Source organism: Neoarius graeffei, chromosome 3, assembly GCF_027579695.1.
Source record: "Neoarius graeffei isolate fNeoGra1 chromosome 3, fNeoGra1.pri, whole genome shotgun sequence".
In the NCBI taxonomy this organism is placed as follows: domain Eukaryota; kingdom Metazoa; phylum Chordata; class Actinopteri; order Siluriformes; family Ariidae; genus Neoarius; species Neoarius graeffei.
Genome location: NC_083571.1, coordinates 35,123,414 through 35,149,749, shown reverse-complemented (window position 1 = coordinate 35,149,749; position 26,336 = coordinate 35,123,414). Strand labels below are relative to the sequence as shown.

The 26,336-nt window shown below is 41.0% G+C and overlaps 1 protein-coding gene across 1 annotated transcript; it reads right to left on the bottom strand.

The window, feature by feature from the left end:
* Window positions 1-266: 266 nt before the first annotated feature.
* asah1b (N-acylsphingosine amidohydrolase (acid ceramidase) 1b) lies at window positions 267-19,361 on the bottom strand. Its single transcript, XM_060916744.1, has 14 exons — window positions 19,208-19,361; window positions 18,404-18,450; window positions 14,731-14,821; window positions 13,054-13,140; window positions 12,756-12,834; window positions 12,575-12,649; window positions 11,933-11,978; window positions 11,620-11,764; window positions 10,835-10,889; window positions 5,668-5,749; window positions 3,907-4,038; window positions 2,053-2,176; window positions 1,460-1,516; window positions 267-1,280 (listed from the first exon to the last, which is right to left on the bottom strand). Exons 1-14 carry the CDS (start codon window positions 19,271-19,273, stop codon window positions 1,191-1,193), a joined length of 1,176 nt encoding a protein of 391 aa, XP_060772727.1. The 5' UTR covers window positions 19,274-19,361; the 3' UTR covers window positions 267-1,190.
* Between the last annotated feature and the right edge of the window lie 6,975 nt (window positions 19,362-26,336).

The window sequence follows — 26,336 nt, the reverse complement described above, 5'->3', positions numbered from 1 at the left end:
AGGTCATTCACTCAGACTGTTACCTATATGAAATCACTTTAATCGTAAAAATTGCGATATTAGATTTATTGTTAACGCTTAAAACTATTCCTGTGCCATTCTTGAGGTCTCAAGGCATTTATAAACAAAAGTGAGGCCATGGATCTGCGTATCTGCTTTAAGTTTTTAATTTTCATCAATGACAATTTTCATCCATTTTCTCTCATCATTCAGAAACAGGATTCAGCAGAACAGAGACGATTTCATCAAAAAAAAAAATACAACAGTGCAAGAACAAAATTTTACTTTATTTACGTCTCACTTTATTAACTGACACAACAATTCTGACGATCTGTAGCTCGTGATACGACATCATGAGCCTCCACTTAGCGCCGCCTGTCAAAACATTACCATAGTAACGTGTTCCAGCAAGAATCTTTACTGTAATTGTAGAATTACTTCTTCGTACATGTAGCATTGAGTTCTAGAAGCGTAAATTACGAAGTGGAAGATGATGATTCACAGGAAACACATTATTATCATTCTCATCATCACCATCATAAATCAGTCAGTTTTTTTTTTTACATCAAAGTGTAGATAGGATAGAGATTATATTGGTGTTTTGTGTAGTGAGCAGAAACACACGTGTTAGGAAGCCAAGCTACGAACATTCAGATAACACAACATCCTTAAACATAAAAACACTCACATGGGAAAAAATAATTAATTATGCGCACACACTAATACATGATTTGTAAACAAATTGTCCTATTGTTGAATACTTCCAAGAAATCCTAACAAATTCATTCAGTACATATTGCATTGATAAGGTTTTAATTTGTCCCTCTGTGCTGATAAAACTAGGCCTTAGTGAGTAAAATGCATCATAAAACCTTTTACTGCCATTAGCTCTAATATAAATCAATTCATTTATGATATTCACAATACTCCTGTTTACATTCTACACGTCACGTTAACGATAAAATCTGAGCCACAGAAGTAAAATCTAGTACTAAATCTAGTCCTTTATACAGAATTAAAATGAAAATCACCGCAGTAGTGCTTAATGAAATTCATGGCTTCCATTTTATTATATTAATTTTAGAATAAAACGATCACTGTGAAGGTTTGAGGGACGAGCAATCTCAATAAGGCACATGCACTGAGTAAAACAACGTTCTGGAGAAGCGCTGAGGGACGCGTCTGAGCTTTTACCACGGCATGCAGGGGCTCGGACAGTCCCGGATAAACGACTCCAACTTCCCCTTCGACACCTCCATTAGTGTTGTGTATGTAGTTAACTACAGACAGAGAGAGAAGGGAGAGGGAGAGAAAGAAAGGAGGAACGAGTGCATTCATATAAACCTGTGATTTGCAGCTGCTACAGAAAATCAAATCAATCAATCCACAAGTTTCTGACCAATCAGAACCCAGAATTTTACAGCATTTATTAACAAATAAACAAACAAACGAGACTTACTTTGTTTAAGACCGGCTTAGTGGACAGGACGTCGTAGACCGTCTTTATGGAGATATTCTGCAGGAGACACATTTTTCACAAAATCAACAATAAACAATAGAAAACCCAATAAGTAGACAGACAGACAGAAAAAAAGAGAGACAGGTAGAGAGCCCCACAGACAAACAGACCGACAGACAGGTAGATAAACAACCAAACAGACAGAGGAATAGATAGATACACAACGAGACAGGCAGATAGACAGGTAGAGAGCCCCACAGACAGAGACAAACAGACAGACAAAGAGACAGACAGACAGGTAGAGAGCCCCACAGACATAGACAGACAGACAAAGAGACAGACAGGTAGAGAGCCCCACAGACAGACAAAGAGACAGACAGACAGAGTGCCACACAGACAGAGACAAACAGACAGATAGATACACAACCAAACAGACAGACAACAGATCAATAGGTAGATACACAGCCAAACGGACAGATATTCTCTGCAGTTCTGTGTGTTTATTCAGAAAAACTGAAATGTACAGTTGCTGGAGCAAATTGTTTTAATGAATAAAGTTGTTATTTTATTGAACAGTATACTGAGATTCTCACGGCCTGTGTGGTCTGATTCATGCACTTCATCGCCGGTGTTCTGCGGTCATCGAGGAACAGTGGCGCCTTCCAGTGGTCATAATTTGTCTCCAACACATACCAACGGCCCTGCTTAACATCCAGCCTGAAAAAAACACACACACACACACACACACACACACACACACACAGATACAGTGGTGCTTGAAAGTTAGTGAACCCTTGAGAATTTTCTATATTTCTGCATAAATATGACCCAAAACATCATCAGATTTTCACACAAGTCCTAAAAGTAGATAAAGAGAACCCAGTTAAACAAATTAGACAAAAATATGATACTTGGTCATTTATTTATTGAGGAAAATGATCCAATATTACATACCTGTGAGTGGCAAAAGTATGTGAACCTCTAGGATTAGCAGTTAATTTGAAGGTGAAATTAGAGTCCGGTGTTTTCATTCAATTGGATGACAAATCAGGTGTGAGTGGGCACCCTGTTTTATTTAAAGAACAGGGATCGATCAAAGTCTGATCTTCACAACACATGTTTGTGGAAGTGTATCATGGCACAAACAAAGGAGATTTCTGAGGACCTCAGAAAAAGCGTTGTTGATGCTCATCAGGCTGGAAAAGGTTACAAAACCATCTCTAAAGAGTTTGGACTCCACCAATCCACAGTCAGACAGATTGTGTACAAATGGAGGAAATTCAAGACCATTGTTACCCTCCCCAGGAGTGGTCGACCAACAAAGATCACTCCAAGAGCAAGGTGTGTAATAGTCGGCGAGGTCACAAAGGACCCCAGGGTAACTTCTAAGCAACTGAAGGCCTCTCTCACATTGGCTAATGTTAATGTTCATGAGTCCACCATCAGGAGAACACTGAACAACAATGGTGTGCATGACAGGGTTGCAAGGAGAAAGCCACTGCTCTCCAAAAAACTTGCTGCTTGTCTGCAGTTTGCTAAAGATCACATGGACAAGCCAGAAGGCTATTGGAAAAATGTTTTGTGGACGGCTGAGCCCAAAATAGAACAATTTGGTTTAAATGAGAAGCGTTAAGTTTGGAGAAAAGAAAACACTGCATTCCAGCATAAGAACCTTATCCCATCTGTGAAACATGGTGGTGGTAGTATCATGGTTTGGGCCTGTTTTGCTGCATCTGGGCCAGGACAGCTTGCCATCATTGATGGGGCAATGAATTCTGAATTATACCAGGGAATTCTAAAGGAAAATGTCAGGACATCTGTCCACGAACTGAATTTCAAGAGAAGGTGGGTCATGCAGCAAGACAACGACCCTAAGCACACAGGTCGTTCTACCAAAGAATGGTTAAAGAAGAATAAAGTTAATATTTTGGAATGGCCAAGTCAAAGTCCTGACCTTAATCCAATGGAAATGTTGTGGAAGGACCTGAAGCGAGCAGTTCATGTGAGGAAACCCACCAACATCCCAGAGTTGAAGCTGTTCTGTATGGAGGAATGGGCTAAAATTCCTCCAAGCCAGTGTGCAGGACTGATCAACAGTTACCGCAAACGTTTAGTTGCAGTTATTGCTGCACAAGGGGGTCACACCAGATACTGAAAGCAAAGGTTCACATGCTTTTGCCACTCACAGATATGTAATATTGGATCATTTTCCTCAATAAATAAATGACCAAGTATAATATTTTTGTCTCATTTGTTTAACTGGGTTCTCTTTATCTACTTTTAGGACTTGTGTGAAAATCTGATGATGTTTTAGGTCATATTTATGCAGAAATATAGAAAATTCTAAAGGGTTCACAAACTTTTAAGCACCACTGTAGATAGATAGATAGATAGATAGATAGATAGATAGATAGATATGGGGTGTGTGTATGTGTGTGTGTTCTCACTCTAGAGGGTTGAGGTTTTGTGTTCGGGAGCGGGTGATGATGCACGCCTCGCCACTCTGGTTGCCTCCCAGAATGAAGTAAGCAGGAGCCAACAGCTTCGTGTCGGACAGCAGATTCTTAGCTTCCTCATAGCTGCAGGAGTCATAAAGGCTCTCATTAGACTAACATTAATATATAGATTTAGGCACTGCCAAAAAGGGGAGCTCCGATCTGTTTCTGGGTTGTAGAATTTTCTTATATATCATAGCCAGCCTCTTTTGTTTTACTTCTTTACCGGCTAACACTGGCCACTAGGCGGCATGTCTCATCTCATCTCATCTCATTATCTCTAGCCGCTTTATCCTTCTACAGGGTCGCAGGCAAGCTGGAGCCTATCCCAGCTGACTACGGGCGAAAGGCGGGGTACACCCTGGACAAGTCGCCAGGTCATCACAGTTCTGACACATAGACACAGACAACCATTCACACTCACATTCACACCTACGGTCAATTTAGAGTCACCAGTTAACCTAACCTGCATGTCTTTGGACTGTGGGGGAAACCGGAGCACCCGGAGGAAACCCACGCAGACACGGGGAGAACATGCAAACTCCGCACAGAAAGGCCCTCGTCAGCCGCTGGGCTCAAACCCGGACCTTCTTGCTGTGAGGCGACAGCGCTAACCACTACACCACCGTGCCACCCCTAGGCGGTGTGTATGATTGGTAATTACTAACACTGGCCACTAGGCAGCGTGTCTCATCTCATCTTATCTCATCTCTAGCCACTTTATCCTGTTCTACAGGGTTGCAGGCAAGCTGGAGCCTATCCCAGCTGACTACGGGCGAAAGGCGGGGTACACCCTGGACAAGTCGCCAGGTCATCACAGGGCTGACACATAGACACACACACAACCATTCACACTCACATTCACACCTACGGTCAATTTAGAGTCACCAGTTAACCTAACCTGCATGTCTTTGGACTGTGGGGGAAACCGGAGCACCCGGAGGAAACCCACGCGGACACGGGGAGAACATGCAAACTCCACACAGAAAGGCCCTCGCCGGCCGCTGGGCTCGAACCCGGACCTTCTTGCTGTGAGGCGACAGTGCTAACCACTACACCACCGTGTAGGCGGTGTGTATGACTGGTAATTGCTAACATTGGCCACTAGGCGGTGTATACAACTGGCAATTGCTAACACTGGCCACTAGGCGGCGTGCATAACTGGCAATTGCTAACACTGGGATAGTGGAAACACACACAGGACCGAAACCATCAGAAAACATCTCAATGGGTTTCTTTATGTATCCACACTCTATGCCTATGGGGCTCCGCTCGCAGGAGCTCCATTATTAAAGAAGACAAAGAAATGTTATGTAAAAACCTGTAACTAACGTGCATTTCTCAAGCAAGCTGGTGTTCCGTTTAGGAAGGAATTGTATATGGAAACTCAAACATCTTGAATAAAACCAACAAACAAATGACTAAAATAAAACTATTCATTGTTTTTCTTCAAAAGACTAAGACTTAATCCAAGCTGCTAGCTTCTAAAATGAACACATGCATCAGTATAAGTATTAGAGCCTCTGATTGGTCAGATACAGGAAACTGGAAGAAGCTGCCCTTTTACGGAAATATTGGCAACACAGTGAGAGGGACGAGCTGTTCCTAGATCAGTGTAAATTATTATTATTATTATTATTATAATTATTATTATTTAATCTTGCAGTCATACACTGATTCATCACCAGACTTGACCCTTTAACTCGTTTATACCTGGTGGCGTTTTCTAAGACGAAGCGAGTCAGGAAGCTCATCCACATGCCGTCTCTCTTCCCCACGATCCACTCCAGAATTCCTGCAGAACATATTTACACACTTTATTGAACCCAGGTGCTGATCTATCTATCCGAGTAAAGTACTGACACCAGGAGAAAGGTCATATTTTGCTGTCCTATTTACAGTGCTCAGCGTAAATAAGTACACCCCTTTGAAAAGTAACATTTTAAACAATATCTCAATGAACACAATTTCCAAAATGTTCACAAGACAAAGTTTAATATAACATCTGTTTAACTTATAATGCGAAAGTAAAGTTAATAATATAAACTTAGATTACACATTTTTCAATTTTACTCAAATTAGGGTGGTGCAAAAATGAGTACACCCCACAACAAAAACTACTACATCTAGTACTTTGTATGGCCTCCATGATTTTTAATGACAGCACCAAGTCTTCTAGGCATGGAATGAACAAGTTGGCAACATTTTGCAACATCAATCTTTTTCCATTCTTCAACAATGACCTCTTTTAGTGACTGGATGCTGGATGGAGAGTGATGCTCAACTTGTCTCTTCAGAATTCCCCATAGGTGTTTGATTGGGTTCAGATCAGGAGACATACTTGGCCACTGAATCACTTTCACCCTGTTCTTCTTCAGAAATCCAACAGTGGCCTTAGATGTGTGTTTAGGATCACTGTCATGTGGGAAAAGTGCACGACGACCAAGGGCACAGAGTGATGGTAGCATCTTCTCTTTCAGTATAGAGCAATACATCTGTGAATTCATGATGCCATCAGTGAAATGCAGCTCCCCGACACCAGCAGCACTCATGCAGCCCCACATAAGGACGCTGCCACCACCATGTTTCACTGTAGGCACCATGCAGTTTTCTTTGTATTCCTCACCTTTGCGATGCCATACAGTTTTGAAGCCATCAGTTCCAAAAACATTTATCTTGGTCTCATCACTCCAGAGTATAGAGTCCCAGTAGTCTTCATCTTTGTCAGCATGGGCCCTGGCAAACTCTAGGCAGGCTTTTTTGTGCCTGGGCTTTAGGAGAGGCTTCTTTCGTGGACGGCATCCATGCATGCCATTCCTCTGCAGTGTACACCATATTGTGTCACGGGAAATAGTCACCCCAGTTTGGCTTTCTACTTCTTTGGATAACTGCAGTGAACTTGCATGCCGATTTTCTTCAACCCTTCTCATCAGAAGACGCTCCTGTCGAGGTGTTAACTTCCGTGGATGACCTGGACGTCTCTGTGAGATGGTTGCAGTTCCATCTTTCTTAAATTTCTGTACCACTTTTGCTACAGTATTCTGACTGATAAGTAAAGCTTTGCTGATCTTCTTGTAGCCTTCACCTTTGTGGTGTAAAGAAACGATTTTCTTTGGGGAATTCTGAAGAGACAAGTTGAGCATCACTCTCCATCCAGCATCCAGTCACTAAAAGAGGTCATTGTTGAAGAATGGAAAAAGATTGATGTTGCAAAATGTCGCCAACGTGTTCATTCCATGCCTAGAAGACTTGCTGCTGTCATTAAAAATCATGGAGGCCATACAAAGTACTAGATATAGTAGTTTTTGTTGTGGGGTGTACTCATTTTTGCACCACCCCAACTTGAGTAAAATTGGAAAATGTGTAATCTAAGTTATATTATTAATCTTGCTTTTTCCCATTATAAGTTAAACAGATGTTATATTAAACTTTGTCTTGTCAACATTTTGGAAATTGTTTGTGTTCATTGAGATATTGTTTAAAGTGTTACTTTTGAAAGGGGGTGTACTTATTTATGCTGAGCACTGTACATGAACATTTTGTTACACCAGAGGTGGTGGGCGTGGACAAAGCATCAACGAAAACTTGATTTAAAAACAAAAATCCTGCACATCTCGCATCACAACACTGGCTTCAACGTCAAGCAGAAAACTAAAGAATTAGATTTTGGACACTGAACAGATCTTGGCTGTGTGGCTCAAACTGGAAACTTTGTGTGGTCCAAACTTTCTGCGATTATTACAATAAATCACATCGTTACACTGACAAAGCTGTAAAAATCCTGGAAAACATTACCATGAATCACTTCATAAATGACTCCTCTTGAATGATTCTTTTAAATAGCTTTAAATGATTCAAATGAATCAATCAATCTAGACAGATTAAAAAGGCAAATGAGATGGAAGTGACTGGAGCGTTAAACTGATCTGTTGTCATTCTACAGGTTCAACTATTACCATGAAAGTGCTGGTCTGGGATCAGTCGTCATTCCCGACTCCTTTTGAACGACTCTTTCGAATGAGCTCAAATGATTCAAAGGAGTCAATTTCAACATTAAAAATAGGAATCAGTTCAAGTTAAGACATAGTGTCATTCAGGAGGTTCAACTAATACCCAATAAAAGTGCTGATCTATGATCAGTCATCATCAACGACTCCTTTTGGACGAATCTTTTAAAGGAGTTCAAATGATTCAAATGAATCAACCTAGTCATTATAAGGTGAATGTGTTTGACTGGATCAGCTTTTTTTTTAAAAATTAAATCAGATTGAAGTTAAATAAATCTGGAAGTTCAACTGATATTATCAAAAAGCACTGATCTACGATGAATCATCATCGACTCCTTTTTAACGATTCACTTAAATGAGCCAAATGAAGTCAGCTGACATCAGATTAAAATGGGGGATATGTCTGAAAGGAGATACAGTGGGGCAAAAAAGTATTTAGTCAGCCACCAATTGTGCAAGTTCTCCCACTTAAAAAGATGAGAGAGGCCTGTAATTTTCATCATAGGTACACTTCAACTATGAGAGACAGAATGGGGGGAAAGAATCCAGGAAATCACATTGTAGGATTTTTAATGAATTAATTGGTAAATTCCTCGGTAAAATAAGTATTTGGTCACCTACAAACAAGCAAGATTTCTGGCTCTCACAGACCTGTAACAACTTCTTTAAGAGGCTCCTCTGTCCTCCACTCGTTACCTGTATTAATGGCACCTGTTTGAACTCGTTATCAGTATAAAAGACACCTGTCCACAACCTCAGTCACACTCCAAACTCCACTATGGCCAAGACCAAAGAGCTGTCAAAGCACACCAGAAACAAAATTGTAGACCTGCACCAGGCTGGGAAGACTGAATCTGCAATAGGTAAGCAGCTTGGTGTGAAGAAATCAACTGTGGGAGCAATTATTAGAAAATGGAAGACATACAAGACCACTGATGATCTCCCTCGATCTGGGGCTCCACGCAAGATCTCACCCCGTGGGGTCAAAATGATCACAAGAACGGTGAGCAAAAATCCCAGAACCACACGGGGGGACCTAGTGAATGACCTGCAGAGAGCTGGGACCAAAGTAACAAAGGCTACCATCAGTAACACACTACGCCGCCAGGGACTCAAATCCTGCAGTGCCAGACGTGTCCCCCTGCTTAAGCCAGTACATGTCCAGGCCCGTCTGTAGTTTGCTAGAGAGCATTTGGATGATCCAGAAGAGGATTGGGAGAATGTCATATGGTCAGATGAAACCAAAATAGAACTTTTTGGTAAAAACTCAACTTGTCATGTTTGGAGGAGAAAGAATGCTGAGTTGCATCCAAAGAACACCATACCTACTGTGAAGCATGGGGGTGGAAACATCATGCTTTGGGGCTGTTTTTCTGCAAAGGGACCAGGACGACTGATCCGTGTAAAGGAAAGAATGAATGGAGCCATGTATCGTGAGATTTTGAGTGAAAACCTCCTTCCATCAGCAAGGGCATTGAAGATGAAACGTGGCTGGGTCTTTCAGCATGACAATGATCCCAAACACACGGCCCGGGCAACGAAGGAGTGGCTTCGTAAGAAGCATTTCAAGGTCCTGGAGTGGCCTAGCCAGTCTCCAGATCTCAACCCCATAGAAAATCTTTGGAGGGAGTTGAAAGTCCGTGTTGCCCAGCGACAGCCCCAAAACATCACTGCTCTAGAGGAGATCTGCATGGAGGAATGGGCCAAAATACCAGCAACAGTGTGTGAAAACCTTGTGAAGACTTACAGAAAACATTTGACCTCTGTCATTGCCAACAATGGGTACATAAAGTATTGAGATGAGCTTTTGTTATTGACCAAATACTTATTTTCAACCATAATCTGCAAATAAATTCTTTAAAAATCAGACAATGTGATTTTCTGGATTTTTTTTTTTTCTCATTCTGTCTCTCATAGTTGAGGTATACCTATGATGAAAATTACAGGCCTCTCTCATCTTTTTAAGTGGGAGAACTTGCACAATTGGTGACTGACTAAATACTTTTTTGCCCCACTGTATGCAAATTAGTGTTCTACATCACTCTGGAGATACGACTGATTATTAACATGCATGTATGTTTTTTTTTAAAGAAAGCCGTGATGAAATGCTGGTTTGTGATCGGTCAGACAGATACAGAAACTTAGAATTAGAGTATTAGGGCAACGCGTGCATCATTGCCAATATACTGAGAGCAATGAGCTGTTCCCAGATCAGTCAGTGTTCATTTCTGCTCATACTGACAATCAAAACTGCAAAACAAATAAGCTTTTAAATGAATCATTTGAGGCGGCACGGTGGTGTAGTGGTTAGCGCTGTCGCCTCACAGCAAGAAGGTCCTGGGTTCGAGCCCCGGGGCTGGCGAGGGCCTTTCTGTGTGGAGTTTGCATGTTCTCCCTGTGTCCGCGTGGGTTTCCTCCGGGTGCTCCGGTTTCTCCCACAGTCCAAAGACATGCAGGTTAGGTTAACTGGTGACTCTAAATTGACCGTAGGTGTGAATGTGAGTGTGAATGGTTGTCTGTGTCTATGTGTCAGCCCTGTGATGACCTGGAGACTTGTCCAGGGTGTACCCCGCCTTTCGCCTGTAGTCAGCTGGGATAGGCTCCAGCTTGCCTGCGACCCTGTAGAACAGGATAAAGCGGCTAGAGATAATGAGATGAGATGAATCATTTGAGTCAAACAGAAATCGAGCTTCTCAACAACTTGTTTAAATGAGTCAATTGAAATGACTCAGTGTAGTATCATCATCCTGCTGATCCTGGATCAGTTTTCTCTTCAGATCCTAATGCACATGACTGTAGGGATGGGAAAGGAGCTGGTCCTGGATCAAAATTTCTTCTTTTTGGAGGAAAGAGAGGGAGGAGACGTGACTCACCGATGTAGCCACCGTCCAAGCTGAATCTTTCGTTCATCGTCAGGGTGAACACGTACTTCAGAAACAGACAGACAGACAGACAGAGAGAGAGAGGGAGGAAATCATGAGGTTGACAGTCTTGTGATATCCGTCAGTTTTGAAACAGATTCTGAAAACAGAACTGAAAGGTCATGCGATGAAGAAATCAAAGTGACTTGCAATGCTGTAAAAACCGAATATGTGGCTCATATGATATCCTGTAATGTGTGTGTGTTCTACACTACCTTCGTTCCTGTCACTTTTTTTAAGATTTCTGTTCAATAAGAAACTTCTCTGGAACGTGATAAGACTCGCAGAAGAAACCCAGTATCTAAAGGTCGCTTAAGCTGAAGTCCAGCGTGTGTGCTGAAAGTGAAAACACTCAGCCTGCTCTGATTGTGTATTCACTTTATCAGCTGCGGTGTGTGTTAAAGCAGTGTGAGGTGAAAATGTGGTTAGCGTGTGTAGACTTCATTGTTCTCTGAAGGACGTACGCATCTATTACACTGTATTAGAGAACATGTAGCTTCTGTTATACTCAAATACAAATGTTAGCGTTTATAATGCTTTCCTGTCCAGCTCGCAGCCTGCTGGATTTGTATTCGCCTATCTATTGGGCCATAATGGCATCTGTTAAGCTTATTTAGGGATCTAATAACTGCTTGTTATGAAATAATGCAGAACAATTATCCTTGTTGTATCTAACATGACATATTATAGAATTATTATTATTATTTTTTTTTAGAAATAAAAAAAGTGTACGTTACAGGCCGGATGCCGGTGAGCATTCCCACGTAGCCGGCGAAGTTTGTGGATTTGAATACGGTGTTGTTGTTCCTCCTGAAGTCCACATTCACCACGAGAGGCTTCAGCTTCTCCGTGATCACCCATGACTTGTTCTTCATGTCCCAACTACACACACACACACACACACACGAAAACCTGAATTCAACCATCTTTACATGGCTGTTTTGTTTTTAAATTCAGTTAGTTACAATTTTAAAAAATGGGAAAAAAATAATAATTGAGTGACTCATTTGCTCAAAAAGTAAAGAATTATTAAATAAATAAAATACCGACCCCATAAAAAGTCCGAAATCCAGATTCCGAGCATGAAGGAGGTTTCCTTTGGGGGAAAAAAACCCACATTTAAATCCCAAGAGACCATATTTAAACACACAAAACAGACATTATGGTAAAACAACAAGATGTCCTCGTGATTTTTATTCCTCTTACACCGCAGCGATTTGCCAAAACAAACATTTATTTATTTTTATTTACATCACCACATGGTGCTTGCATCCATTTGTAGTTAATGTCTGCAAAACAAGTTAGGTCTATGCTACAGCGGCAATAAACAAGTGTTGCTCCACCGATCACATTTTTATCTCTATTGAAGTTAACGAGACAATAAATAAATAAATAAATAAATAAATATGTAAACAAACGGCTTGTCATTTCACCGACAAAAGCGTAAACTCCTCTGTCTTGAAGAAGATGTCCGCTTTTAGTCTGTTTTTGAGGAGCGTCCATCCTGCGATTGAGCTGTTACTATAGAAACGATAACGTATTACACGGAGCATGTTCGTATAAACCTGGGATTTACAGCTGCACTACTATCAGAGCTGCTGTTCTAGAATCAACACCTTCTGACCAATCAGAATCCAGAATTAAACAGCACTGAGGTACAACTGGCTACACAGATGATTATTATTTGCTTACCGTCAGGATCTTCAGCGACCAGCGAGGTGCACACGGTGAAAACCTCATAGAATATGTTGAAAAGAATGACCTCGCCTTAAAAAAAAGAAAAGAAATAAACCCTTAGACCCATAAGTTTTACTTCAAAGGTTAGTCCCAGGCAATAATGAACTTGGAAATATGTAATAATTGAATTTCCTACCCAGAGGAACTCCGGATGCTGTTGCGATTCCTTTAATCTCTTCGTTGAAAGGATACGGAAGAGTGTCGATCATCAAGGGCTACAAGTCAAACACATAGCAAACCGGTCACGACATCACCACCAAGTGCATCCAACACCTACAACGTCTCCGGTTATGCCTTTTAACTGTCCATTATTTGGTTTATCTGTGATTCAGGAACTAAAATAAATGCCCACGGATGCCACCCATGCATGGACTCTCGACTCTCTTGCCTTTTAAACTGGAACAAGACCAATCTTCTTTTTTGTAGACACTTACCAAAGCCTCGTCAATGAACTCCTCGAGACGCCCACTAGGGACGAAGGCATCTGCCAGATCTCTGATGGCCTGGACCATGCTGATCAGCTAAATGGAAAAAAAAAAAATCAAGACCTCTTCTAAAAACAGGGTGATAAACAACACAAACAGTGCACAGTATTACACTGAAATGATTAATCAGATGTGGGCCACGATAGGTTAGACCTCTAAATCAAGTATTGTTCTTACAGTATTATGCCCATGGTTTATCAGGTCACAACTGTAAACTAGTGCTATTGATCAGACGCTGATCTTGTCTTTAGGTGTCAGTCCAACACCAACACTGGCTTTGAGTATCCATATGAGGCACCAGTAACCAACAGACACTGATCCTGACATCAGGGATGAGTTGAACACCAAACTGCAGAGTAAAAATTGTCGAAATTGTTTAATAGTCTTGATGACAATATCAAGAAATCTTTTTCTGTAAGGGCTTTTACTAATAATTACTGGTCTAAAGTTAATTATGAGCCTGCGTATTTTGTACGTATTTAAGTACTGGCACTAATCTGACCTTCGATATTATTTTATCTGATGCTATGCAGAATTTCTTAATGTAGTTTCTTATTATTGTTTCATCATTATTATTATTATTATTATTATTTGCGAATTTTTATTTGAACATATTTATATTCTTATATTTTTTATCTATATTTTTATATACAGGGCGGCACGGTGGTGTAGTGGTTAGCGCTGTCGCCTCACAGCAAGAAAGTCCGGGTTCGAGCCCCGTGGCCGGCGAGGGCCTTTCTGTGTGGAGTTTGCATGTTCTCCCCGTGTCCGCGTGGGTTTCCTCCGGGTGCTCCGGTTTCCCCCACAGTCCAAAGACATGCAGGTTAGGTTAACTGGTGACTCTAAATTGACCGTAGGTGTGAATGTGAGTGTGAATGGTTGTCTGTGTCTATGTGTCAACCCTGTGATGACCTGGCGACTTGTCCAGGGTGTACCCCGCCTTTCGCCCGTAGTCAGCTGGGATAGGCTCCAGCTTGCCTGCGACCCTGTAGAACAGGATAAAGCGGCTAGAGATAATGAGATGAGATGTTTTTATAATTCCTTTAATTAAACACAGCTCCAATGTAAATAAGGTTTATCTTTTTTGGATTCTGTGTATAATAAAGTTTAAATGAAAAAAAAAATAGTAGGAGAAGGGTTCTGACATCAACACTGGCATCAGGTATCAGTCCGACACCTACACTGGCATCCAACATTGCAGAGTAAAAATAGTATTAGAAGGGTTCTGACAGGTGGCGGTCCGACTCCTGCACTGCCATTCGGTGCCGGTCCGACTCCTGCACCGGCCCCGGGTATCAGCCCAACGCCAGTAATGATCCAAAACCAACAGCATTAGTTATCGCTCTGACACCAATTCTAGTAACAGGTATCGATCCAATCTACCGTATCCACTGATACCGACTTTGCATGTCAGTCAGACTCTGATACTGAACTCTGTCAAGTTCTAAATGATTAAAAAAAAAAAAAAAAACAGCTGTAAATACAAACAAAAGTCAAAATAAACACCAGCAGACATTCAGCACTTGCTCCTGCTCCTCTTAACTACCACAAATCAAATAACCCAAATCACTGACTGAGAACATTAACGTTACCATAGCAACAGTGATCACGCCGGGGTCAACTTACATCATTCTTCTTATCCGTGATGATTTCTGTCCATCTTTTGCTTGGGGGCAAGTCGAGGTTGACAGTGTACCAAGTGACTGCACCTTTAAATCTGAAAAAAGTATTAATTATAATAATTAACTAAATTAACTATAGACTGATTAAAGTACAATGTACCATTCTTTAATAAATAAACCACTGTGATCTTTAGAAAACTGCTGTGGAAAAAGAGGAACTCCGATGAGGCGACAGTAATTAGCCAACAATTAATAGGTTTTATTTCTTAAAATTGTGTCACATTGTACTTTTTATCCATTTTAGAGAATGAGAAAATGCCGAATGAATGGAGAAGAGTGTGCTAGTCCCAATATACAAGAATAAGGGAGATGTACAGTACAGAGCTGCAGTAATTACAGAGGAATAAAATTGATGAGCCACACCATGAAGTTATGGGAAAGGGTATTGAAGGCGAGATTGAGAAGAGAGGTAGCAATCTGTGAACAGCAGTACGGGTTTATGCCAAGGAAGAGCACGTCGGATGCAATTTTTGCTTTAAGAACGTTAATGGAGAAGTACAGAGAAGGCCAGAGAAAGCTACATTGTGTGTTTGTAGACCTGGAGAAGGCATACGATAGAGTGCCGAGAGATGAGTTATGGTATTGTATGAGAAAGTGTGGAGTGAATGGGAAGTATATTAGAGTGGTGCAAGACGTGTATGAGAACAGTGAAACAGCAGTGAGGTGTGCAGTTGGAACGACTGAATGGTTCAAGGTGAAGGTGGGACTCCATCAAGGATCTGCTTTGAGTCCTTTCTTGTTTGCCATAGTAATGGATAGCTTGACGGACGAAGTGAGGCAAGAGTCACCATGGAACATGAAGTTTGCAGATGATATTGACATATGTGGTGAAAGTAGAAAGGAGGTTGAGTTGGGTTTGAAGAGATGGAGGGATGCATTGGAACGAAGAGGAATGAAGGTGAGCAGGAGCAAAACAGAATACATGTGCATCAATGAGAATGGGGATGAGAGTGTAGTGAAGATGCAAGGAGTAGATGTAAAGAAAGTTGGTGAATTCCAGTACCTGGGGTCAACTGTGCAGGAAAATGGAGGCTGCGATAGTGAGGTGAGAAAGAGAGTGCAGGCAGGGTGGAGCAGTTGGAGAAGGATTTCGGGAGTCACTTGTGATAGGAAAGTCCCAGCAAAAGTGAAAGGTAAGATGTATAAGACAGTAGTGAGACCAGCTGTGATGTATGGATTGGAGACTGTACCCTTAACAAAGAGACAGGAGGCAAAGTTGGAGATGGCGGAGTTGAGGATGTTAAGGTTTGCGATGGGAGGTTGGACAGGATAAGGAACGAGCACATCAGAGGGACGGCACATGTGGAGAGCTTGGGAATGAAGCTAAGAGAGATGAGACTGAGATGGTACGGGCACATCCTGAGAAGAGATGCAGAGCATGTGGGAAGGAGAATGTTGAGGATGGAGCTGCCAGGCAAATGAAAATGAGGAAGGCCAAAGAAGAGATACATGGATGTGGTGAGAGAGGACATGAAAGTGGCAGGTGTGGTAGAGAAGGATGCGGAAGACAGGGAGCGATGGAGACGAAAGATATGCTGTGGCGACCCCTAATCGGGAGCAGCCAAAAGAAGAAGAAGAAGATCCATTTATAGTTACATTTTACTGTTGTGGAGCATACATGAAACATGTTAGTTCCTGTTCTGATATATGTGTTTTATTGTTTCCATGCAGCTTGTGACACTTCAGGGCCCTGTACTACGAACGGAGGTCAACCTACCCAGAAGTAACCCAGGGTTCCCCCGCTAAACCGGGGTTGACAAAACCTGGTTATCTTGTTTGGGGTTAAACGGTACTACGACGCCAGTTATGAAGTTGATTTGTTGAACCTGTGTTAACCTAATCAGGGTTAATGCGCGTTCACGTGAAAGGGGAGGTTATCAGCGCAAATCACCACTGTTCACAATGGCACGGTCGCCGTACTTCACAGAAGAAGAATGCGCTGTCATAATGCGAAGCTACGAGGAGTTCAAAACAACATTAAGAGCAAAATCTAACACAGCGGCTGCCAATAAGGAGCGGCAAGCATGTTGGCAACGAATTGCCGATCGGGTAAATGCGCAAGTACATTCTCCCTTCTACATGTTCCAGAACAGAAGTACAGGATGAGAGAAAGCTTCATGATCAATCACAAGTCACAGAAAATGGTCCTTCGACGTGGCCCCAGTCATATATAGCTTGTTTAATGTCCGAAAAATCCTGAATAAAATTTGGCATGGTAAATTCATGGAGTAGCCTACTTAAGCTGATATGTGCACAGAGTCACATGAATTAGGATGACTGACTGTTCAGTCCCTTTGACTAAGTTGGTGCATGTCCTGTGAACATTTCAGAGGCAACAGCAGTGCCAAACGCACCTGGCAACAGGTGAAAATGAAATATAAAAACATCATTCATAATAGGGTGTGTGTGTGTGTGTGTGTGCGCGCGCGCGTGCAGGCAAGCATTCATTTGCCTTTTATTTATTCAAGTTTTATCTGTTTGCCTAATAGTTCAAATTGTTTTGTATATAGTTTATAATGTTGTGTGATATTAATGATAATATTGTGGGGAAACTACTTTGCACGGACGTTCATTTAATTTATTCTATCGTCATTTTGCTTGTTCTATTTTTGTGTATTTCATTTATTTATCTGTTTGTCTAGTTGTATCTATTTTTCTAATAATAATGTATTTTTTGCATTAATAGTTTTTTCCTATTAAAATAATCTTGTGTTCTTGTTATAACTTTATCTATTTATCTGACTGTTTAGTTGTATCTATTTTTGTTACAATTTCAATATTTTTAATATAGAAAGTTTGTTTTTTTCTATTAAAATGTTCTTGTGTGATAACTAGTTCTTGTGTTATTTATTGTAGTTTTATCTATTTTGTATCTCAGACTTAAATATTTTTGTAAAACAAGTGTTTTTCTATAAAATATTCTTGCGTTCTTGATAACTATGTTCTTGAGTGGGTTCTGTTTTTTTTTTTTACAGAAAAGCCGTTCTGCATGGACATTCATTGAAGCCCTCATTGTTTTTTAATGGTTATTTATGAGCGTTTAGGGGTTACAATAATGTAAGTCTAGGTTGCTTTATATAAAAGGTATGTCCAGAAATATTGATGTCACTGTCTAAGCAGAGGGATCTGGCTTCTTTAGACGCTGTCTTCTTAAAACTGAATAAATATTTAAAAAGAGCCAAATGAGCCAGTCTTTTGAACGGCTCTTTTCAAAGAACGGATCACAAAGATGCGGATCCCATCAAAGAGCCATAAATCCCATCTCTAATCTGCGCTCCGATATCGCACGGGTCATCCAGGTACGCTGGCATTGTCTCTAGAGGAAATGTCAGTCGAGAGGTGGTGTTTAAAAAGGGTGTGGTTAATCGGAAACCTCGGGTTAACCAAGAACATAACCTGAGACGAGCAGGTTTGAGATGCAGCGTAAGTTGCCATGGCAGCATACCTCGGTTTGAACATAGCCAACTTTCGTAGTATGGGTTAATCGGGAAGTTACGCTGCACGTGATCAAGTTACTCTCGAAGTTACCCTGGTAAGCCAGAAAACCCGCTTCGTAGTACAGGGCCCAGTGCTGCAAAAGTCAGTGTGATATTCTCAACAACAACAACACTACTTACGTTGGGCCACTGGGGGGGTACATCCCCGTCTGACAGTCCTCCGTGTACTGCAAATACATACACACATAAATACCATAGATAAGACAGACAGACAGACAGACAGACAGACATGTGGTTAGAAAAAGATTAATACAGACAAAGAAATAAGACAGACAGACAGCTAGCTAGACAGCCAGCTAGACAGACAGACAGCTAGTTAGACTAGACAGACAGCTGGCTAGACTAGACAGACAGACAGCTGGGGGACTCGTAAAAGCTGATATCCCACCAAGCACCCACTTATCTTATCCTAGGGAAGTCTAAAACTAAAGATTTCAATCATTATTCCATTTGTAAGAATCTGAATGACAAGGGACCATTTATTGTTCAAATTTACTACCTGTCATTCGTCATTCCATTTCATGTGTCATTCACTTTAGGGAGTCCTACAGCTGGCTAGACAGACAGACAGACAGACAGACAGCTGGCTAGACAGACAGACAGCTAGACAGACAGACAGCTAGCTAGACAGACAGCTAGACAGACAGACAGCTAGTTAGACTAGACAGACAGCTCGCTAGACAGACAGCTAGACAGACAGACAGCTAGTTAGACTAGACAGACAGCTAGCTAGACAGACAGACAGACAGTTATAGAGGCAGACAGACAGCTAGAGAGGCAGACATGTAGTTAGAAAAATAAATTAATACAGACAGACAAAGAAATCAACCTCATCGATAAAGACAAAGAGATTAACAGACACACACACACACACAAAGAAAGACAGCTAAACACACACACACTGATAAATAAAATGTTACTCACTGGAGGGACATACTGTAATGACACGAAGCCAAAAACACAAAAAAGACACAAAACTCGGAGGCGCATCACCGCAATTTAATCAGACAACACAGAAACCCGGCTGCGGCTCACGCGCCCTCAGTGTCATAAACACGGAAGTGGATGTGCAGCGCGCGTGACAGCTCAGAGCGGCGCAGCCTGTTTCAGAGAGGGGGCGGAGCGTAGCGGGGAGAACAAACAAATATTAACATATCAAAAGGTTTTAAAAATCATCCGCTCTCCATGCAGGATTTTATTATTTTTACACTGATATTTTATCCAGCAGTAAATGGAATGATGTAATTTATTCAACATATTAAAAATAAATAAATAAATAATCCCAATCCCAGTCATGCAGCCAGATTATCATTCATTCATCTATTAACCTGCAACATTATTCATATTCAGAGAATCTTTTACAATTATACACAGTCCACTCATAGTGTCCCATATATATATAGATAGATAGATAGATAGATAGATAGATAGATATGCTTGTATTTATTATATTTTTCACAGAATAGAACATCTCATCTCATCTCATTATCTGTAGCCGCTTTATCCTTCTACAGGGTCGCAGGCAAGCTGGAGCCTATCCCAGCTGACTACGGGCGAAAGGCGGGGTACACCCTGGACAAGTCGCCAGGTCATCACAGGGCTGACACATAGACACAGACAACCATTCACACTCACATTCACACCTACGGTCAATTTAGAGTCACCAGTTAACCTAACCTGCATGTCTTTGGACTGTGGGGGAAACCGGAGCACCCGGAGGAAACCCACGCGGACACGGGGAGAACATGCAAACTCCACACAGAAAGGCCCTCGCCGGCCACGGGGCTCGAACCCGGACCTTCTTGCTGTGAGGTGACAGCGCTAACCACTACACCACCGTGCCGCAGAATAGAACACGTGAATAAAAACGCACAATAAATAAATATATTGAAAATCTCAATTACAAAGTTAATAAAAACGTTAGAAAACTTGAAAATGTATCATTTATAGGTATAAATAAATATTGTCGTGATTTATTATCATAAAGTAATGTTAGTACAGATTTATTTTTATTTCTCAGATACACTTTGACAATTCTGTGTTGTGTGTGTGTGTGTGTGTGTGTGTGTGTGTGTGTGAGTGAACGCCCACACTCAGCTGAGGAAAACAAAGACTGGATTGTTCACTTTTGTCAGGTTTTTTTCTGCCGCCTTGTGGTCAAATCTGGATATCACAAGAGATCTTTAAACTTCAAACTAAAAACAAACAAAAGCACAAAAAGGAGGTGATAAACACAGTGTTCAAAGGCATTAAATAGATGCACTTCCAGTATATTCTTAAATATAGGTCAAAATGTATGTTTTAATTCCTGACATTTCATACTTGCCAGCTCTACCAGTTCATACAGTAGCCGACTGCTTCTGACAGGTGAAAACCATCCTACCAATTTTAGTTCTAAAAACTACCACATTACAAAATAATCAGTGAATACTGTTGGATTCGCTCTTCTGATCTCGCTTCATGTGTTTTCAGCACAGGGGATACAAGTACACAGCGTCAAATAGTCATATGAAGTGAAGCCGAGAGCCAATGGAACGGTGCGATAATGACAATGATGTTGAATCTAAATTGTATCTCTCTATCGTACCATTCCATTGGTTCTCGTTATGGTTCTAGCCAATCAGCAATGAGTTTATATGTTACAGTGGTGCTTGAAAGTTTGTGAACCCTTTAGAATTTTCTATATTTCTGCATAAATATGACCTAAAACATCATCAGATTTTCACACAAGTCCTAAAAGGAGATAAAGAGAACCCAGTTAAACAAATGAGACAAAAATATTATACTTGGTCATTTATTTAATGAGGAAAATGATCCAATATTACATATCTGTGAGTGGCAAAAGTATGTGAACCTCTAGGATTAGCAGTTAATTTGAAGGTGAAATTAGAGTCAGGTGTTTTCAATCAATGGGATGACAATCAGGTGTGAGTGGGCACCCTGTTTTATTTAAAGAACAGGGATCTATCAAAGTCTGATCTTCACAACACATGTTTGTGGAAGTGTATCATGGCACAAACAAAGGGCATTTCCGAGGACCTCAGAAAAAGCATTGTTGATGCTCATCAGGCTGGAAAAGGTTACAAAACCATCTCTAAAGAGTTTGGACTCCACCAATCCACAGTCAGACAGATTGTGTACAAATGGAGGAAATTCAAGACCATTGTTACCCTCCCCAGGAGTGGTTGACCAACAAAGATCACTCCAAGAGCAACGCGTGTACTAGTCAGCGAGGTCACAAAGGACCCCAGAGTAACTTCTAAGCAACTGAAGGCTTCTCTCACATTGGTCAATGTTAATGTTCATGAGTCCACCATCAGGAGAACACTGAACAACAATGGTGTGCATTGCAGGGTTGCAAGGAGAAAGCCACTGCTCTCCAAAAAGAACATTGCTGCTCATCTGCAGTTTGCTAAAGATCACGTGGACAAGCCAGAAGTCTATTGGAAAAATGTTTTGTGGACGGATGAGACCAAAATAGAACTTTTTGGTTTAAATGAGAAGCGCTATGTTTGGAGAAAGGAAAAGGCTGCATTCCAGCATCAGAACCTTATCCCATCTGTGAAACATGGTGGTGGTAGTATCATGGTTTGGGCCGGTTTTTCTGCATCTGGACCAGGATGGCTTCCCATCATTGATGGAACAATGAATTCTGAATTATACCTGTGAATTCTAAAGGAAAATGTCAGGACATCTGTCCATGAACTGAATCTCAAGAGAAGGTGGGTCATGCAGCAAGACAATGACCCTAAGCACACAAGTCATTCTACCAAAGAATGGTTAAAGAAGAATAAAATTAATGTTCTGAAATGGCCAAGTCAAAGTCCTGACCTTAATCCAATGGAAATGTTGTGGAAGGACCTGAAGCGAGCAGTTCATTTGAGGAAACCCACCAACATCCCAGAGTTGAAGCTGTTCTGTACGGAGGAATGGACTAAAATTCCTCCAAGCCGGTGTGCAGGACTGATCAACAGTTACCGCAAACGTTTAGTTGCAGTTATTGCTGCACAAGGGGGTCACACCAGATACTGAAAGCAAAGGTTCACATACTTTTGCCACTCACAGATATGTAATATTGGATCATTTTCCTCAATAAATAAATGACCAAGTATAATATTTTTGTCTCATTTGTTTGACTGGGTTCTCTTTATCTACTTTTAGGACTTGTTTGGTAATCTGATGATGTTTTATGTCATATTTAATTATGCAGAAATATAGAAAATTCTAAAGGGTTCACAAACTTTCAAGCACCACTGTATCACAAATCTTGCCAGTGTTTGTAAAAAAAAAAAACAAATCCCCCCCCCCCCCCCCCCCCCCCACAAACAAAAAACACGGTCTGGTGATCATCAATAATGAATTCTCCAAAGAAAAAAGATTCGCAATGACAAGTTGAAGGCGACTTGGTCATTGGATCATCCAGCATCAAAGCATCGAGGCAAGTTGAGAAGCATTTTGTGAAGTACGTCAGTCTGATTTCCCGATCAATTTTCTTCAAATAGCACTCAGAATGCAGGTGAATGCACTATTTTACACCATTTCCAGGAAAATTTTGCAATCTGATCTACCGCTTTTCTTTTTCTGGAGGTTGACAAATATGACATTTTTGCACGGTTATGAAAAGTGAAATGAAGTGCACTTCAGAGTGAGCATTTGCCAGTGCTTAATTCTTTAAAAATCAGTCCCCTACTTTGACACGTACCCCTTTAAAAGTTCACCCCTTCATGGTGTCAGTATTCCTAACAGCAGTGGCCCATTTCAGCAGGATATTTCTCCCTGACACACTGCAAAAGTTGTTCAGGAATGGTTTCAGGGACATGACAAAGAATTGAAGGTGTTGACTCGGCCTCCAAATTCCCCAGATCTCAATTTGATCAGCGTCTGTGGGATGTTCTGGACAAATAAGTCCAATCCATGGAGACCACACACAACTTAAACGATCTGCTGCTGATGTCTTGGTGCCTGATGCCTCAGCACACCTTCAGAGGTCTTGTGGAGTCCAGGACTTGATGGGTCACAGAGATGGCAGAAAGGAGACCTACACAATATTAGCTATAAATATAGGTATATACAGTGGTGCTTGAAAGTTTGTGAACCCTTTAGAATTTTCTATATTTCTGCATAAATATGACCTAAAACATCATCAGATTTTCACACAAGTCCTAAAAGTAGATAAAGAGAACCCAGTTAAACAAATGAGACAAAAATATTATACTTGGTCATTTATTTATTGAGGAAAATGATCCAATATTACATATCTGTGAGTGGCAAAAGTATGTGAACCTTTGCTTTCAGTATCTGGTGTGACCCCCCTTGTGCAGCAATAACTGCAACTAAACATTTGTGGTAACTGTTGATCAGTCCTGCACACTGGCTTGGAGGAATTTTAGCCCGTTCCTCTATACAGAACAGCTTCAACTCTGGGATGTTGGTGGGTTTCCTCAAATGAACTGCAAGCTTCAGGTCCTTCCACAACATTTCCATTGGATTAAGGTCAGGACTTTGACTTGGCCATTCCAAAACATTAACTTTATTCTTCTTTAACCATTCTTTGGTAGAACGACTTGTGTGCTTAGGGTCGTTGTCTTGCTGCATGACCCACCTTCTCTTGAGATTCAGTTCATGGACAGATGTCCTGACATTTTCCTTTAGAATTCACAGGTATAATTCAGAATTCATTGTTCCATCAATGATGGCAAGCCGTCCTGGTCCAGATGCAGCAAAACCGGCCCAAACCATGATACTACCACCACCATGTTTCACAGATGGGATAAGGTTCTTATGTTGGAATGCAGTGTTTTCCTTTCTCCAAACATAACGCTTCTCATTTCAACCAAAAAGCTATATTTTGGTCTCATCTGTCCACAAAACATTTTTCCAATAGCCTTCTGGCTTGATCTTTAGCAAACTGCAAACGAGCAGCAATGTTCTTTTTGGAGAGCAGTGGCTTTCTTCTTGCAACCCTGCCATGCACACCATTGTTGTTCAGTGTGCTCTTGATGGTGGACTCATGAACATTAACATTAGCCACTGTGAGTGAGGCCTTCAGTCACTTAGAAGTTACCCTGGGGTCCTTTGTGACCTCGCCGACTATTACACGCCTTGCTCTTGGAGTGATCTTTGTTGGTCGACCACTCCAGGGGAGGGTAACAATGGTCTTGAATTTCCTCCATTCGTACACAATCTGTCTGACTGTGGATTGGTGGAGTCTAAACTCTTTAGAGATGGTTTTGTAACCTTTTCCAGCCTGATGAGCATCAACAACGCTTTTTCTGAGGTCCTCAGAAATCTCCTTTGTTTGTGCCATGATACAATTCCACAAACATGTGTTGTGAAGATCAGACTTTGATAGATCCATGTTCTTTAAATAAAAAAAACGGGGTGCCCAATCACACCTGATTGTCATCCCATTGATTGAAAACACCTGACTCTAATTTCACCTTCAAATTAACTGCTAATCCTAGAGGTTCACATACTTTTGCCACTCACAGATATGTAATATTGGATCATTTTCCTCAATAAATAAATGACCAAGTATAATATTTTTGTCTCATTTGTTTAACTGGGTTCTCTTTATCTACTTTTAGGACTTGTGTGAAAATCTGATGATGTTTTAGGTCATACTTATGCAGAAATATAGAAAATTCTAAAGGGTTCACAAACTTTCAAGCACCACTGTATGTTTTTTTTTTGCATTTCAGTGTAGCACAGCTTCAACGTGGTGATGAAAAATGAAATACAATGCACTTCAGAGTCAGCATTTGTCAATGTGTAATTCTTTAAAAAGTGGACCCCTGCTGAATCTCATCATTCATCTCATTATCTCTAGCCGCTTTATCCTTCTACAGGGTCGCAGGCAAGCTGGAGCCTATCCCAGCTGACTACAGGCGAAAGGCGGGGTACACCCTGGACAAGTCGCCAGGTCATCACAGGGCTGACACATAGACACAGACAACCATTCACACTCACATTCACACCTATGGTCAATTTAGAGTCACCGGTTAACCTAACCTGCATGTCTTTGGACTGTGGGGGAAACCGGAGCACCCGGAGGAAACCCACACGGACATGGGGAGAACATGCAAACTCCACACAGAAAAGCCCTCACCAGCCCCGGGGCTCGAACCCAGGACCTTCTTGCTGTGAGGCGACAGCGCTAACCACTACACCACCGTGCCGCCACCCCCTGCTGAATGATCCTCATTAAATAAATTGATATAAGCTCAATGCATTGAAGGTTTTGCTTTTTGGTGTGTCATGTTTTCGGCATGTGACTAATGAAAAGCAATACAGGGTGTGTATTGTGCAGCATTTCACACTTTTTCACCATCATCATTGTATCTCATTCTGGAAAATTCTCCATTATGTACGGCTGTGTTCATACATCTTGGGTAACTGCTTTATCCTGGATAGCATCTCTGTGCTTTCAATAGCTAATGTATTTATATTTTAGGAAATAAAACCAACTAATTTAGTTAGAAAATATCACTGGGAGATACGAACAATTAGAGTAAAAACAGTTATGTCTGCCCCTTTGCTCTGAACCTATAAACAACTTTATCAACATGTCATTTCCTGCTTCTTCTGAACAAAGTACACTTTTTCATCAGCACTCAGATTAAAAGGAAATGGTGCAGAGGACAACTAAAGAAGGTAAGAGGACAAATACGGGAAAAAAGGAAATCCTGGCAAAATTAATAGCAAGGGAATAATGTATAAATGTGTAGCTACAAAATGAAATTTAAAAAACAGAAAGTGAGAAATCAGTTCCTGATCAGTTTAAAAAAAAAGAAAGAAAAGAACCTTTATTTTCTCAGTATGCTTTCAATATGGGGATATATGTATACTTTCTTTTGTTGCATTTCCTGTTGGTTTTTCCAATGATTTTAGGTTATTATTTAGATCATATTGTCATTACAGACACATAGATGTTTTCACATTGTTCTATATTGAGCTAATTTCACATTTACCCAGTGTCCATACATGAACAGAACAGAACAGAAAGAAGACATTGTTGTAGAATGTTAATGATTTATTTATATGATCTGCAGCC

Coding starts and splice junctions, on each gene's coding strand:
- asah1b (XM_060916744.1), bottom strand. CDS start 19,273: ATGCGCCTCCGAGTTTTGTGTCTTTTTTGTGTTTTTGGCTTCGTGTCA. Junction 1,517..2,052: donor TGAATCAGACCACACAGGCC/GTGAGAATCTCA, acceptor TGTCTCCTGCAG/AATATCTCCATAAAGACGGT. Junction 1,281..1,459: donor CTAAGCCGGTCTTAAACAAA/GTAAGTCTCGTT, acceptor CTCTGTCTGTAG/TTAACTACATACACAACACT.